At 46.4% G+C, this 15,180-nt stretch overlaps 1 protein-coding gene across 3 annotated transcripts in view; it reads left to right on the top strand.

Annotated features, from left to right (window-relative positions):
* LOC139267285 (amine sulfotransferase-like) overlaps positions 1–15,180 on the top strand; it is a 75,374-nt gene that overhangs the window by 47,415 nt on the left and 12,779 nt on the right. For all 3 annotated transcript variants that reach the window (XM_070885340.1, XM_070885341.1, XM_070885342.1), the window contains one exon: positions 1,958–2,084. In XM_070885340.1, coding sequence (XP_070741441.1) covers positions 1,958–2,084 — 127 coding nt within the window. The remainder of the gene's footprint in view (positions 1–1,957; positions 2,085–15,180) is intronic.

Here is a 15,180-nt window from a genome sequence, read left to right as displayed (position 1 = left end):
CCAGTGCACGCATAGAAGCTGGGCCCATCTCCCAAACCTGACCACTTTAAAGGCACTGGCTCCTTGTGGTGTTTCAGTTCCGCAGGCGGTCTCTGTAGCCATTCTTCATGTGTGCACCTAGATCACTATACTCATTACACTGCTAAACCAATATAACCGGAGTCAGGAATCCATTCCACGAGGTGCCTCCCTGTCTTTGCGTCTATCTGATTTTCTGCCAGAAGTGCATATTTAAATCATCTAATCAGATAGTTCCAACTAAATATCCAATCATGTATTTGGGAATCTGTCAAAACTGCTGTTTCCAGTGCCAGGGTAACATATTACATTGACAAATGATACTACATGGGATCCATCATTCTACTGAAGATGATCGATCCTCATAAAATATGCTAGAACAATAATTTGAAGAATTAATTGATATAAGGTGTCAGCTGTGGCTCCGTTTGTCCCATTTGCCCCTCTGATTCAAGTCCCAATCCAGCACAAAAATCTAGGCTGATACTCCAGTGCAGTGTTGAGGGAGTGCTGCATTGTTGGAGGTGCTGTCTTTCAGATGAGTTGTTAAATCTGCTCTCTCAGATGGACATAAAAGATTCCATGTCACTATTTCGAAGAAGAGCAGGTGGCCTGGACAATATTTCAAACAATATTTCAACATAAAAAAACAGATTATCTGGTCATTATCACATTGCTATTTATGGGAGCTTGCTGTGCGCAATGAGCTACTGCATTTCCTACCTTACAACAGTGACTATAATGATTTGGGTTGATTCTTCAAATGTACTTAATTGGCTGTACTTTGGGACATCCTGAGGACGTGAAAGGCGCTATATAAATGCAAGTCTTTCTTTCGAATTAAAACAAATAATTAATTTAACCAAAATGTATAGTTTGAAGAATCAACCCAAATCATTAAAAGTTTTTTTACATCTGTCAAAGTATACAAAGCGCACAAAGCGTGAGGACAGGGAATTTCAGCCCTTGAGTGTTCTTTGAAATACCATGTTGGTTCATCACCCCTAAAAGTGTATCAGAGGTTTTAGTCACAAGTTTGTATAGATTTTTATCTCATGATATAAATACCAGTATAGGAAAGTTACTTTGGCCCAGATTTTTCTGGAACAGGGTACCTCGTGGTGTGCCCTGTTAGTTAGACTTGTTGGTACACATTTAGGTTTAAAAAAAATTTGCCCGCAAAGTTGTTGGAAGTGCGAGCTGATAATAGCGCAACAAGGACAACAGGGCATCTGGGACCTTGGTGAATAATGGAACTGACAGTGTGCCTCCTTATCCAATGAGATTAAAGGATTTAGAAATAAACAGAGGAAGGACTGAGATAGTGGGTGAATTTAGTGTCAGAATCCAGTACAGAAAGATTGGATTAAAAGAGACAAAGGAAAAGTAAGAAAAATAATTTAAAATTTGACATTTTATAAATCTCAAACAATTCACAACCTGAAGGAATGAGACTTCACACTTCTAATTGTTCACTTTTCGGGCAAGAGAGGTTGATTGGCTATCATTAACAATTATCACATTGTTAAAAGGTGACTAAATTACTAAACTTGCCCATCTGTGGTGAGTTTAATGGTCAATTAATGTGCAAATGCAGCAACTTCATGAAACTCACGAGGATGTTAAGGGTGAGATTCTGTTTTTGTGAAGCTAACGATGGAACGGCGCAAATTAACCAGCAACTTGTGGCGATTTGCAATTCATGGGGTATCACTTCCTTACCACACGATGCCTGCCGATTTGTGCATTAATAACTGCGGCATTGTTCAGACACCATTTTTTTCCAGCCAAATGTGGGCCGATACTATATGAACTTAAAGGTGTAGAACTGATTCGCTGCAATTTCTAATATCAGAATATATTTGCACACTTTGCCAAATTTTTTCATTCATATAATTTTAGGTGCTCTGCATTTCACACTCTGCTACTTTTCATACAGATTATTTATGTTGCACGGAATCCTAAGGATGTACTGGTCTCTTCCTATTATTTCCATCAGCATCTTGCCATGTATGAATCACCAAAGGATTTTCCAGACTTTCTAGAAAAGTTCATTCATGGTAGAGGTAAGTATTTAGGTTATTATTTCATGAACTTTGTGTAAATGTGTCCGTTTTATCAAACTTCATCCTTCTGCATAGTATTGACTTGGTTATTTTTTATTATGTTTAAGTAATAATGGATTGATTGAATGGAACCCTGTGATATTTTTGAACACCAACTATTATTATTACATTTCTTTTAGATGATGGGGGAGGAATAGTTATAGTAATCTAAATCTGGGTATTTCTGGAAAATGATTGACATGGTCAACCCAAAAAAAGAGTGACAGCGCGAGCCCACACAGAAGGACCAATTTTTCAGGGCCAATTATGCAAGGCTCTGGTCTCAGCACAAAACTTTGTTAGTGGCAAGAAGTGGATGTAAAATCAGATAAGTAGACTTATGTACCAGAAGTGCAGCATGCCATATTGTGTGACAAAGAATTTTGGAACTTTGCCAGAAGCTGTGCTTCTGCCCTTGTCAACTTGTTATACTGTAATTGCACATTCGCGTCAATTGAAGAGCTTCAGGAATCAATATAATAGACTTTTCTTTCTTTCTTTTTTTCTATATAATGAAAATGAAAGTATAACAGAAATAAGACAGGGTGAGAGTGAATTTGTCTTCCTGAAATTGTAAACAGGAGTGGGTAAAGAGAAGAGCGATCTCTCTATACTGAAAATGAAGATAGAATTATAAGGACAGAATATATGACTTTAAATTAGGGACTGAATGTCATCTGCACACCCTGATCCTTTGCATATTCAAATAAGGTACCTAATAATTGTTTGAGGTGCCCTCTGCAATATTGGGTTACCCTAAATCTAGTCGGCCCGATAATGGGTGCATTCAAGAAGGCCAGGTCTATATGTGACCCAACAGGTGGTCCGTAAAGGAAGCGCTGCAGGCTGCAACAAATAAGGAAACTATACTTGTCTCAATGTGGAGCTGGGAGGGAAAGCAGTGCTCCTCTAGACTCCACATTGAAACCACATGGGCCGCTGCCAGCCACTTCTTACCCCTCGATCACAACCTTGACCCCCTCCTGATCGCAACCTTGACCCACTCCCCACATTCGCCGCTGCCACCCTCCTGATCCCTCTGCTACCCTCCCCGATCGGTACCTACCCTTCCTGATTCTGGCCACCACTACCCATCCTTTTGGTCACCTCCTAGTTGTCCCCCTTCCATTTCCATTTTGGGGACTTGCCTAAGAGCTGCTGCTAGCGTCGGAGCGTCCCGATTTTGGAATCCTGTTTTCCAGCGATCTGTCTCAGGACAGCTATTAGATGTTCACAGCTTTCCAGCTCGATGATAATAAAGCCTTCGGCCCAATATTACATGCACTTCGGGCCTATCCATTCAGGCACACAAATCGATTCCTGTGCACCTGTTTTTGAGCGTGCTCAAGTTTTTAGGCCAATATATTTTATATATGCCAGCCAATTAGATATTTCAATGCAATATTGATGCAATAAATTGATACCTCATTAATATATTGATTTTTATTACATAACAAAACTAGATTTTCTTAATGTGTGCAAATCAACCAGGTCTGTTAAATATGTTTTACATAACTTAATTATTTGCTGGAACCTACTTTAAAATTCATCTCGTACAACAGAAAATAAGGATTTCTAAGTGCCTGCCTGTCTGCTGACATTGTTATAACTCACTATGTAAATCTGTAACGTTAACTTTGCCTCGGTTTTCACAGAAGAGTGTGGTGGGGGAAATAAAAGGATATAAGAGGAGGACATGGAGCAATTAGGATAATTATAGATTATCAGGGGAGGTCAAAGAGGAGGTAGCAGTGACTCTGATCAGTCTTTCAAGCACCTTTGGAATTGGTAGTTATGCCAGACGACTGGAGAGTTAACAATGTAACATCTCTATTCAAAACGGGCTAAACTAGGTAACTATTGACTAGTTGACCTAATGTTGATCATTGGTAAGTTGGTAGACATCATAACACACAAGGTAATGAAGGACAGCTAACGTGGATTTGTAAAAGGCATATTGCGTCTGACAAATTTAGGAGAGTTTATTTGAGAGAATAGTGGAGTTGTTGATAAAGTAGATGCCATGGATGTTGTGTATATGGATTTTCAAAATACATTTGATATGTTGCTACATAGGAAGCTTGTTGATAAAATTAAGATACATGTTAATGGGATGGATAGGAAGCGTTGATAGAAGGATGATTAAAGGTCAGAAAACAGGTAGTAAGTAGTAGTTTTGGAATGGAGAGATGTAAACAGTGCTGTCCCCCAATGGTCCATGTTGAAATCATTGCTCTTCTCAAGATACATAAATGATCTGGACTTGAGTATAGGGAGCATAATATCAACATTTGCAGATGAAACGAAATTTGCTGTGGCACCTATGTTTTGTGTCTCCCAGCTCCTCCGTGTTTGCTGCAGAGGAACTTTATTTTGCTCCAGCAATTGTAGTTCGCTGCTTCCCAAATTGTCATAAGTTTTGCTTTTAACTATAAATAATGTAAAATCTGTGTATTATATCAAAATCAGAACAGAATATATGATAAAGTGGGGACTGAATCAGGTCTGTACACCCAGAATCACTTATCCCCACCCTCTAACCCAGCTTCATTCTGCATCAACTAAAAATAGACTTTTAAAGAAAAATGGGGCAATGACTGTTTTTCTCCACAATTAATAACCATTAATTCCCTTCCCATTACCCCACCAAGCAAAACTTCCCCAAAATGTCTTCCTCTCCAAGCTCATCTTATCCATGAGAACCACCCCCTACTGTCTCCACCGTATTGCCACTAAACTGCTGACCACCCAACTTCCCTTCCTGGCCCCATGCTAGCTGATATTCTAAATGGTTCCCTCTCCTCAGGTGCTGTTCCCCTCCCTTTCAAATCTGCCATCATCACCACCCGAAAAAATCCACCCTTGACTCCTCTGTCCTTGCAAACAACAAACCCAACTCCAATCTCCTTTCCCTCAAGTCCTTGAATGTGTTGTTGCCTCCCAATTCTGTGCCCATATTTACTGCACCTCCATGTTTGAGCCTCTCCACCAGGTATCTGCCTCGTCACAGCACTGAAACAGGCCTAATCAAAGTCACAAATTACACCCTTTGTAACTGTGACCGAGGTGCACTATCAACCCCCCTCCTTCTCTACTTGTCTGCTGCCTTTTTTTTATTCGTTTACGGGGTGTGAGCATCGCTGGCAAGGCCAGCAGTTATTGCCAATCCCGAATTGCCCTTGCGAAGGTGGTGGTGAGCAGCCTTCTTGAACCGTTGCAGTCCGTGTGGTGAAGGTAACTCCCCCACTGCTGTTAGGGAGGGAGTTCCAGGAGTTTGAACCAGCGATGATGAAGGAATGGCAATATATTTCCAAGTCAGGATGGTATGTGACTTGGAGGTAAATGTGGAAGTGGTGGTGTTTCCATGTGCCTGCTACCCTTGTTCTTCTAGGTGGTCGTGGGTTTAGGAGATGCTGCCAAAGAAGCCTTGGTGAGTTGCTGCAGTGCATCTTGTAGATGGTACACACTGCAGTCACGGTACGCCGATGGTGGAGGGAGTGAATGTTTAAGGTGGTGGATAGGGTGCTAATCAAGCGGGCTGCTTTGTCTTGGATGGTGGTGAGCTTTTTGAGTGTTGTTGCAGCTGCACTCATCCAGGTAAGTGGAGAGTACTCCATCACACTCCTGACTTGTGCCTTGTAGAGGGTGGAAAGGCTTTGGGGAGTCAGGAGGTGAGACATTCTCCGCAGAATACCCAGCCTCTGACTTGCTCTTGCTGCCACAATATTTATGTGGCTGGTCCAGTTAAGCTTCTGGTCAATGGTGACCCCTAGGATGTTGATGGTGGGGGATTCTGTTGTGTTCCTAACACACATGAGACTGCACACAGGGAGGTTAAAGTAACAGTTACCTCAGTCTTTATTAAGACACTCCAGAGTGAGTAACAGGCCTTAGGGGCCGGCTTATATACAGTGCTCCCAAAGGATGCTGGGATCCCTTGGGACTTCAGGGGATGTGCTCCCTGGTGGCGGAACACAACATCCCTCCCCCCCCGCCCCACCCCCAAAGTCAAAGTGAAAATTATTTACAAGGTGAGGCGGTCGGGAGCCTTTCTTTCCCTGGTGGACCACCTCGGTACAAATGTCTGTTCTGGTGTGTTGACTGTGCCCTCGCTGTGCTGGTGTGTTGTTGGCCCTGCAGGGCTGCTAGGTGAGCCTGGCCTTGCTGGGCTGTTGGGCGTGATGGGTTCGATTTCCTCGTCCGGCGTGGTGTCGTTGATCCTTTGGGTGTATGTTGTGAGCTCGAAAAAGATGGTGTCTGCTGTGGATTGTTCAGGGCAGTCTGTGAACTGCAGCCTCGTTTGGTCCAGGTGCTTTCTGCAAATTTGTCCATTGTCTAGTTTGACTACAAACACCCTACTCCCTTCTTTAGCTATCACCGTGCCCGCGATCCACTTGGGACCATGTCCATAGTTTAGCACATACACAGGGTCATTCAGACCAATTTCCCGTGACACAGTGGCGCGACCATCATTTACATTTTGTTGCTGCCGCCTGCTCTCTACCTAATCATGCAGGTTGGGGTGAACCAGCGAGAGTCTGGTTTTAAGTGTCCTTTTCATGAGGAGCTCAGCCGGTGAGACCCCTGTGAGTGAGTGGGGTCTTGTGCGGTAGCTGAGCAGTACTCGGGACAGGCGAGTTTGGAGTGAGCCTTCTGTGACTCGTTTGAGGCTCTGTTTGATTGTTTGTACTGCCCGTTCTGCCTGCCCATTGGAGGCTGGTTTAAACGGGGCTGAGGTGACATGTTTGATCCCATTGCGGGTCATGAATTCTTTAAATTCGGCACTGGTGAAACATGGCCAGTTGTCACTGACCAGTATGTCAGGCAGGCTGTGGGTGGCAAACATGGCCCTCAGGCTTTCAATGGTGGCGGTAGAGGTACTTCCTGAAATTATTTCACATTCAATCCATTTTGAAAAAGCATCCACCACCACCAGGAATATTTTACCGAGAAACGGGCCCGCATAGTCAACATGGATCCTCGACCATGGTCTGGAGGGCCAGGACCACAAACTTAGTGGTGCCTATCTGGGCGCATTGCTCAACTGAGCACACACGCTGCATTGTCGTACACAGGACTCTAAGTCAGAGTCGATACCGGGCCACCACACATGGGATCTGGCTATTGCTTTCATCATTACTATACTTGGGTGTGTGCTGTGGAGATCCGGGATGAACCTCTCCCTGCCCTTTTTTGGTAGCACTACGCGGTTACCCCACAACAGGCATTCTGCCTGAATGGACGGCTCATCCTTTCGCCACTGGAACGGCTTGATTAGCACTTGCATTTCAATGGGGATGCTGGCCCAGCTCCCATGTAGTACACAGTTTTTTTACTAGGGACAGCAGAGGATCTTGGCTGGTCCAAATCCTAATCTGGTGGGCCGTGACAGGTGATTTATCATTTTCAAATGCTTCCATGACCATCAACAAATCTGCGGGCTGCGCCACCATCAACAAGTTTGCAGGCTGCGCCATTTCCACCCCTGTGGTGGGCAATGGTAGCCGACTGAGAGCAGCCGCACAGTTCTCGGTGCCTGGCCTGTGGTAGATGGTATAGTTATACGCTGATAGCTCGAGTGCCCACCTTTGTACGCGGGCTGAGGCATTAGTATTTATCCCCTTGCTTTCAGCGAACAGGGATTATGAGGGGCTTGTGATCGGTTTCCAGCTCAAATTTGAGGCCAAACAGGTACTGATGCATTTTCTTTACTCCGAACGCACACGCTAATGCCTCTTTCTCAATCATGCTGTAGGCCCTCTCGGCCTTAGACAAGCTCCTGAAAGCATAGGCGACAGGTTGCAACTTCCCCGCAATGTTAGCTTGTTGTAATACACACCCGACTCTGTATGACGACGCATCACATGCTAGCACGAGTCTTTTACACAGATTATACAATACAAGCAGCTTGTTGGAGCATAAAATGTTTCTGGCTTTCTCAAAAGCAATTACTTGTTTTTTTCCCCATACCCAGTTCTCACCTTTACGCAATAACACATGTAGGGGCTCTAAGAGGGTGCTTAACCCCAGTAGGAAGTTACCAAAATAATTGAGGAGTCCCAGGAACGACCGCAGCTCCGTGACGTTCTGTGGCCTGGGCGCGTTCCTGATAGCCTCTGTCTTGGCGTCTGTGGGCCGAATGCCGTCCGCCGCGATCTTTCTCCCCAAAAATTCCACTTCTGTTGCCATGAAGACGCATTTCGACCTCTTCAGCCGCAGCCCTACGCGATCCAGTCGCTGGAGGACCTCCTCCAGGTTTTGTAGGTGCTCAACGGTGTCCCGACCCGTGACCAATATGTCGTCCTGAAAAACCACCGTGCATGGTACCGACTTGAGTAGGCGCTCCATGTTTCTCTGGAAGATCGCTGCAGCCGACCGAACTCCAAACGGGCATCTGTTGTGGATGAACAATCCCTTGTATGTGTTGATGCAGGTGAGGCCCTTCGAAGACTCCTCCAGCTCCTGCGTCATGTAGGCCAAAGTCAGGTCGAGCTTGGTGAACGTCTTGCCTCCTGCCAGCGTCGCAAATAGGTCGTCTGCCTTAGGTAGCGGGTATTGGCCCACTCGCTGAACTCCACTGGGGAGATGATGCCCTCGCGTTGCAGTTTGCCCAGCTCGATTTCCACTCTCTCCCTCATCATATGAGGTACCGCTCGGGCCTTGTGGTGAATGGGTCGTGCCTCTGGGACCAAGTGGATCCGCACCTTCACCCTGTAAAAGTTTCCAATGCCTAGCTCAAAAAAGGAAGGAAATTTGTTAAGAACCTGGCTGCATGAGGCCGCATCGACATGTGATAACGCTCGGATGTCATCGCAGTTCCAGCGGATTTTGCCCAGCCAGCTCCTTCCAAGCAGTGTGGGGCCATCGCCCGGGACAATCCAGAGTGGCAGTTCATGCACCGTGCCCTCGTAGGTGATCTTGACCATGGCACTGCCCAGGACAGTGATAAGCTCTTTTGTGTACGTTATCAGTTTCGTGTGGATGGGGCTCAGGGCTGGTCTGAATGCCTTGTTGCACCACAGTCTCTCAAACATCTTTTTACTCATGATGGATTGGCTAGCGCCAGTGTCCAATTCCATGGCTACGGGTAAGCCATTCACTTTTACGTTTAGCTTTATAGGTGAACAGTTTGTGTACTTCAGCATCTGCCTCCTCTCTCTGAGGCTCAAAATTGCTTTGGTCCACTATGGACCGATCTTCCTCTATCACGTGGTGGTTAGTAGGTTTTTCAGAGCTTGCAGCTCATCTGCAAGCTCGTTGGAGGTGCCCCATTCTTCCACAGCTCTTGCAAACATACCCTTTGAAGCAGCATGAATAGGCTGAATGGAAGCCTCCACAACGCCAACAAGGTGTGAATTGCCTTGCATTCATTCTTTATTGCGGACTCTGAGTCATCTGGGTCACCTGAGGCCTGCTGGCAATTGCAGACTCGTGGTTACTGCCCTGTACATTTCTGCTCGCAAACACAGTTCCAGTTAATTTATGAACATTGCTAGCACTTGTGTGCTGAGAGATTTGTTTGGTGAACATAAACGCTTGTGCTATCGCAATGGCATTACTGAGGGTCGGTGTCTCTACAGTCAAAAGTTTTCGTAAGATGGTCTCGTGGCCAATGTCCAGTACAAAAAAGTCTCTGAGCATTTGCTCCAGGTAGCCATCAAACTCACATTGTCCTGCAAGTTGCCTTAGCTCGGCGACGTAGCTCGCCACTTCCTGACCTTCAGATCGCTGGTCCGTCTCGAACCGATACCTTGCCATCAGCACGCTCTCCTTCGGGTTAAGATGGTCCCGAACCAGTGTACACAGCTTCTCATATGACTTGTCTGTGGGTTTCACCGGAGCCAGAAGATTCTTCATGAGGCTGTAGGTTGGTGCCCCACAGACTGTGAGGAGGACCGCTCTCTTTTTTGCAGCGCTTCCTTCTCCGTCCAGTTCATTGGCTACATAGTACTGGTCTAACCATTCGACATAGGCTTCCCAGTCCTCACCCTCCGAGAACTTCTCCAGGATGCCCACAGTTTGCTGCATCTTTGTTTTGGATTTGTGTACTCGTTGCCAGTTGTTGTGTTGCTAACACAGGTGAGAGTGCACATGGGGAGGTTAAAGTAACAATGACCTCAGTCTTTATTAAGACACTCCAGAGTGAGTAACAGGCCTTAGGGGCCGGCTTATATACAGTGCTCCCAAGGGATGCTGTGATCCCTTGGGACTTCAGGGGATGCACTCCCTGGTGGCGGAATATGGGAGTGCATGCTTTACAGATACAGAGAGAGCCGGAAGTCGAGAGAGGCAGCGGCCTATAAAAGGCTCAGCAGTCCGGGGAGCGTCGAGAGAGGCAGCGGCCTATAAAAGGCTCAGCAGTCCGGGGAGCGTCGAGAGAGGCGGGAGTCGAGAGAGGCAGCGGCCTATAAAAGGCTCAGCAGTCCGGGGAGCGTCGAGAAAGGCGGGAGTCGAGAGAGGCAGCGGCCTATAAAAGGCTCAGCAGTCCGGGGAGCGTCAAGAGAGGCAGCGGCCTATAAAAGGCTCAGCAGTCCGGGGAGCGTCGAGAGAGGCAGCGGCCTATAAAAGGCTCAGCAGTCCGGGGAGCGTCGAGAGAGGCAGCGGCCTATAAAAGGCTCAGCAGTCCGGGGAGCGTCGAGAGAGGCAGCGGCCTATAAAAGGCTCAGCAGTCCGGGGAGCGTCGAGAGAGGCAGCGGTCTATAAAAGGCTCAGCAGTCCGGGGAGCGTCGAGAGAGGCGGGAGTCGAGAGAGGCGTACCGGTGCAGCTCCAGCTGGGAGAGAAGGCAAAAAAGAAGTAGAAAGAAATCAAAAGGTGACGTCACAGCCAACGTGGTAAGTGATTGGCTGCTGATTGGTGAGTAGATTTTCTTTTTCTTTATTAGTCAGTAACTTTTAACATTGTTGTCGCCAATTTAAGTGTATCTAAGGGTTAAGTCATGGCAGGACAGCTCGGTCACGTGATATGCTCCTCCTGTACCATGTGGGAACTCGGGGACAACACCAGTGTCCCTGACGACTACATGTGCGGGAAGTGTGTCCACCTCTGGCTCCTGACGGTCCGCGTTGCGGAGTTGGAGCTGAGGGTGGATTCACTCTGGAGCATCCACGATGCTGAGAATGACGTGCGTAGCACGTGGAGCGAGTTGGTCTTACCGCAGGAGAAGGGTCCACAGCCAGCGAGGGAATGGAAGACCAGCAGGAAGAGTAGTGCAAGGAAGGTAGTGCAGGGGTCCCCTATAATCATCCCACTGCAAAACAGATACACTGCTTTGAGTACTGTTGAGGGGGATGACTCATCAGGAGAGAGCAGCAGCAGCCAAGTTCATGGCACCGTGGCTGGCTCTGTTGCACAGGAGGGCAGGAAAAAGAGTGGGAGCGCGATAGTGATAGGGGATTCGATGGTGAGGGGAATAGATAGGCGTTTCTGCGGCCGTAACCGAGACTCCAGGATGGTATGTTGCCTCCCTGGTGCAAGGGTCAAGGATGTCTCGGAGCGGGTGCAGGACATTCTAAAAAGGGAGGGAGAACAGCCAGTTGTCGTAGTGCACGTTGGTACCAACGACATAGGTAAAAAAAGGGATGAGGTCCTACGAAATGAATTTAAGGAGCTAGGAGCTAAATTAAAAAGTAGGACCTCAAAAGTAGTAATCTCGGTATTGCTACCAGTGCCACGTGCTAGTCAGAATAGGAATCGCAGGATAGCTCAGATGAATACGTGGCTTGAGCAATGGTGCAGCAGGGAGGGATTCAAATTCCTGGGGCATTGGAACCGGTTCTGGGGGAGGTGGGACCAGTACAATCCGGACGGTCTGCACCTGGGCAGAATCGGAACCAATGTCCTCTGGGGAGTGTTTGCTAGTGCTGTTGAGGAGGAGTTAAACTAATATGGCAGGGGGATGGGAACCAATGCAGGGAGATAGAGGGAAACAAAAAGGAGGCAAAAGCAAAAGACAGAAAGGAGATGAGGAAAAGTGGAGGGCAGAGAAACCCAAGGCAAAGAACAAAAAGGACCATTGTACAGCAAAATTCTAAAAGGACAAAGGGTGTTAAAAAAACAAGCCTAAAGGCTTTGTGTCTTAATGCAAGGAGTATCCGCAATAAGGTGGATGAATTAACTGTGCAAATAGATGTTAACAAATATGATGTGATTGGGATTACGGAGACGTGGCTCCAGGATGATCAGGGCTGGGAACTCAACATCCAGGGGTATTCAACATTCAGGAAGGATAGAATAAAAGGAAAAGGAGGTGGGGTAGCATTGCTCATTAAGGAGGAGATTAAGGCAATAGTTAGGAAGAACATTAGCTTGGATGATGTGGAATCTATATGGGTAGAGCTACAGAACACCAAAGGGCAAAAAACGTTAGTGGGAGTTGTGTACAGACCTCCAAACAGTAGTAGTGATGTTCGGGAGGGCATCAAACAGGAAATTAGGGGTGCATGCAATAAAGGTGCAGCAGTTATAATGGGTGACTTTAATATGCACGTAGATTGGGCTAACCAAACTGGAAGCAATACGGTGGAGGAGGATTTCCTGGAGTGCATAAGGGATGGTTTTTTAGACCAATATGTCGAGGAACCAACTAGGGGGGAGGCCATCTTAGACTGGGTGTTGTGTAATGAGAGAGGATTAATTAGCAATCTCGTTGTGCGAGGCCCCTTGGGGAAGAGTGACCATAATATGGTGGAATTCTGCATTAGGATGGAGAATGAAACAGTTAATTCAGAGACCATGGTCCAGAACTTAAAGAAGGCTAACTTTGAAGGTATGAGGCGTGAATTGGCTGGGATGGATTGGCGAATGATACTTAAGGGGTTGACTGTGGATGGGCAATGGCAGACATTTAGAGACCGCATGGATGAACCACAACAATTGTACATTCCTGTCTGGCATAAAAATAAAAAAGGGAAGGTGGCTCAACTGTGGCTATCAAGGGAAATCAGGGATAGTATTAAAGCCAAGGAAGTGGCATACAAATAGCACTAGCAGCAAACCTGGGGACTGGGAGAAATTTAGAACTCAGCAGAGGAGTACAAAGGGTTTGATTAGGGCAGGGAAAATGGAGTATGAGAAGAAGCTTGCAGGGAACATTAAGACGGATTGCAAAACTTTCTATAGATATGTAAAGAGAAAAAGGTTAGTAAAGACAAACGTAGGTCCCCTGCAGTCAGAATCAGGGGAAGTCATAACGGGGAACAAAGAAATGGCAGACCAATTGAACAAGTACTTTGGTTCGGTATTCACGAAGGAGGACACAAACAACCTTCCGGTTATAAAAGGGGTCGGGGGGTCTAGTAAGGAGGAGGAACTGAGGGAAATCCTTATTAGCCGGGAAATTGTGTTGGGGAAATTGATGGGATTAAAGGCCGATAAATCCCCAGGGCCTGATGGACTGCATCCCAGAGTACTTAAGGAGGTGGCCTTGGAAATAGTGGATGCATTGACAGTCATTTTCCAACATTCCATTGATTCTGGATCAGTTCCTATAGAGTGGAGGGTAGCCAATGTAACCCCACTTTTTAAAAATGGAGGGAGAGAGAAAACAGGGAATTATAGACCGGTCAGCCTGACATCGGTAGTGGGTAAAATGATGGAATCAATTATTAAGGATGTCATAGCAGTGCATTTGGAAAGAGGTGACATGATAGGTCCAAGTCAGCATGGATTTGTGAAAGGAAAATCATGCTTGACAAATCTGGAATTTTTTGAGGATGTTTCCAGTAGAGTGGACAAGGGAGAACCAGTTGATGTGGTATATTTGGACTTTCAGAAGGCGTTCGACAAGGTCCCACACAAGAGATTGATGTGCAAAGTTAGAGCACATGGGATTGGGGGTAGTGTGCTGACATGGATTGAGAACTGGTTGTCAGACAGGAAGCAAAGAGTAGGAGTAAATGGGTACTTTTCAGAATGGCAGGCAGTGACTAGTGGGGTACTGCAAGGTTCTGTGCTGGGGCCCCAGCTGTTTACACTGTACATTAATGATTTAGATGAGGGAATTAAATGTAGTATCTCCAAATTTGCGGATGACACTAAGTTGGGTGGCAGTGTGAGCTGCGAGGAGGATGCTGTGAGGCTGCAGAGCGACTTGGATAGGTTAGGTGAGTGGGCAAATGCATGGCAGATGAAGTATAATGTGGATAAATGTGAGGTTATCCACTTTGGTGGTAAAAACAGAGAGACAGACTATTATCTGAATGGTGACAGATTAGGAAAAGGGGAGGTGCAAAGAGACCTGGGTGTCGTGGTACATCAGTCATTGAAGGTTGGCATGCAGGTGCAGCAGGCGGTTAAGAAAGCAAATGGCATGTTGGCCTTCATAGCAAGGGGATTTGAGTACAGGGGCAGGGAGGTGTTGCTACAGTTGTACAGGGCATTGGTGAGGCCACACCTGGAGTATTGTGTACAGTTTTGGTCTCCTAACCTGAGGAAGGACATTCTTGCTATTGAGGGAGTGCAGCGAAGGTTCACCAGACTGATTCCCGGGATGGCGGGACTGACCTATCAAGAAAGACTGGATCAACTGGGCTTGTATTCACTGGAGTTCAGAAGAATGAGAGGGGATCTCATAGAAACATTTAAAATTCAGACGGGGTTAGACAGGTTAGATGCATGGAGAATGTTCCCAATGTTGGGGAAGTCCAGAACCAGAGGTCACAGTCTAAGGATAAGGGGTAAGCCATTTAGGACTGAGATGCGGAGAAACTTCTTCACCCAGAGAGTGGTGAACCTGTGGAATTCTCTACCACAGAAAGTTGTTGAGGCCAATTCACTAAATATATTCAAAAAGGAGTTAGATGAGGTCCTTACTACTAGGGGGATCAAGGGGTATGGCGAGAAAGCAGGAATGGGGTACTGAAGTTGAATGTTCAGCCATGAACTCATTGAATGGCGGTGCAGGCTAGAAGGGCCGAATGGCCTACTCCTGCACCTATTTTCTATGTTTCTATGTTTCTACAACAGATTCAATGATGGTAATGCTGTCGAATGTCAAGGGGTGGTGGTTAGACTCTCGCTTGTTGAAGATAGTCATTGCCTGGCACATGTGTGGCGCAA

This window comes from Pristiophorus japonicus, chromosome 7 (assembly GCF_044704955.1).
Source record: "Pristiophorus japonicus isolate sPriJap1 chromosome 7, sPriJap1.hap1, whole genome shotgun sequence".
NCBI classification, from domain to species: domain Eukaryota; kingdom Metazoa; phylum Chordata; class Chondrichthyes; family Pristiophoridae; genus Pristiophorus; species Pristiophorus japonicus.
This window is presented reverse-complemented; position numbering and strand designations above follow the sequence as displayed.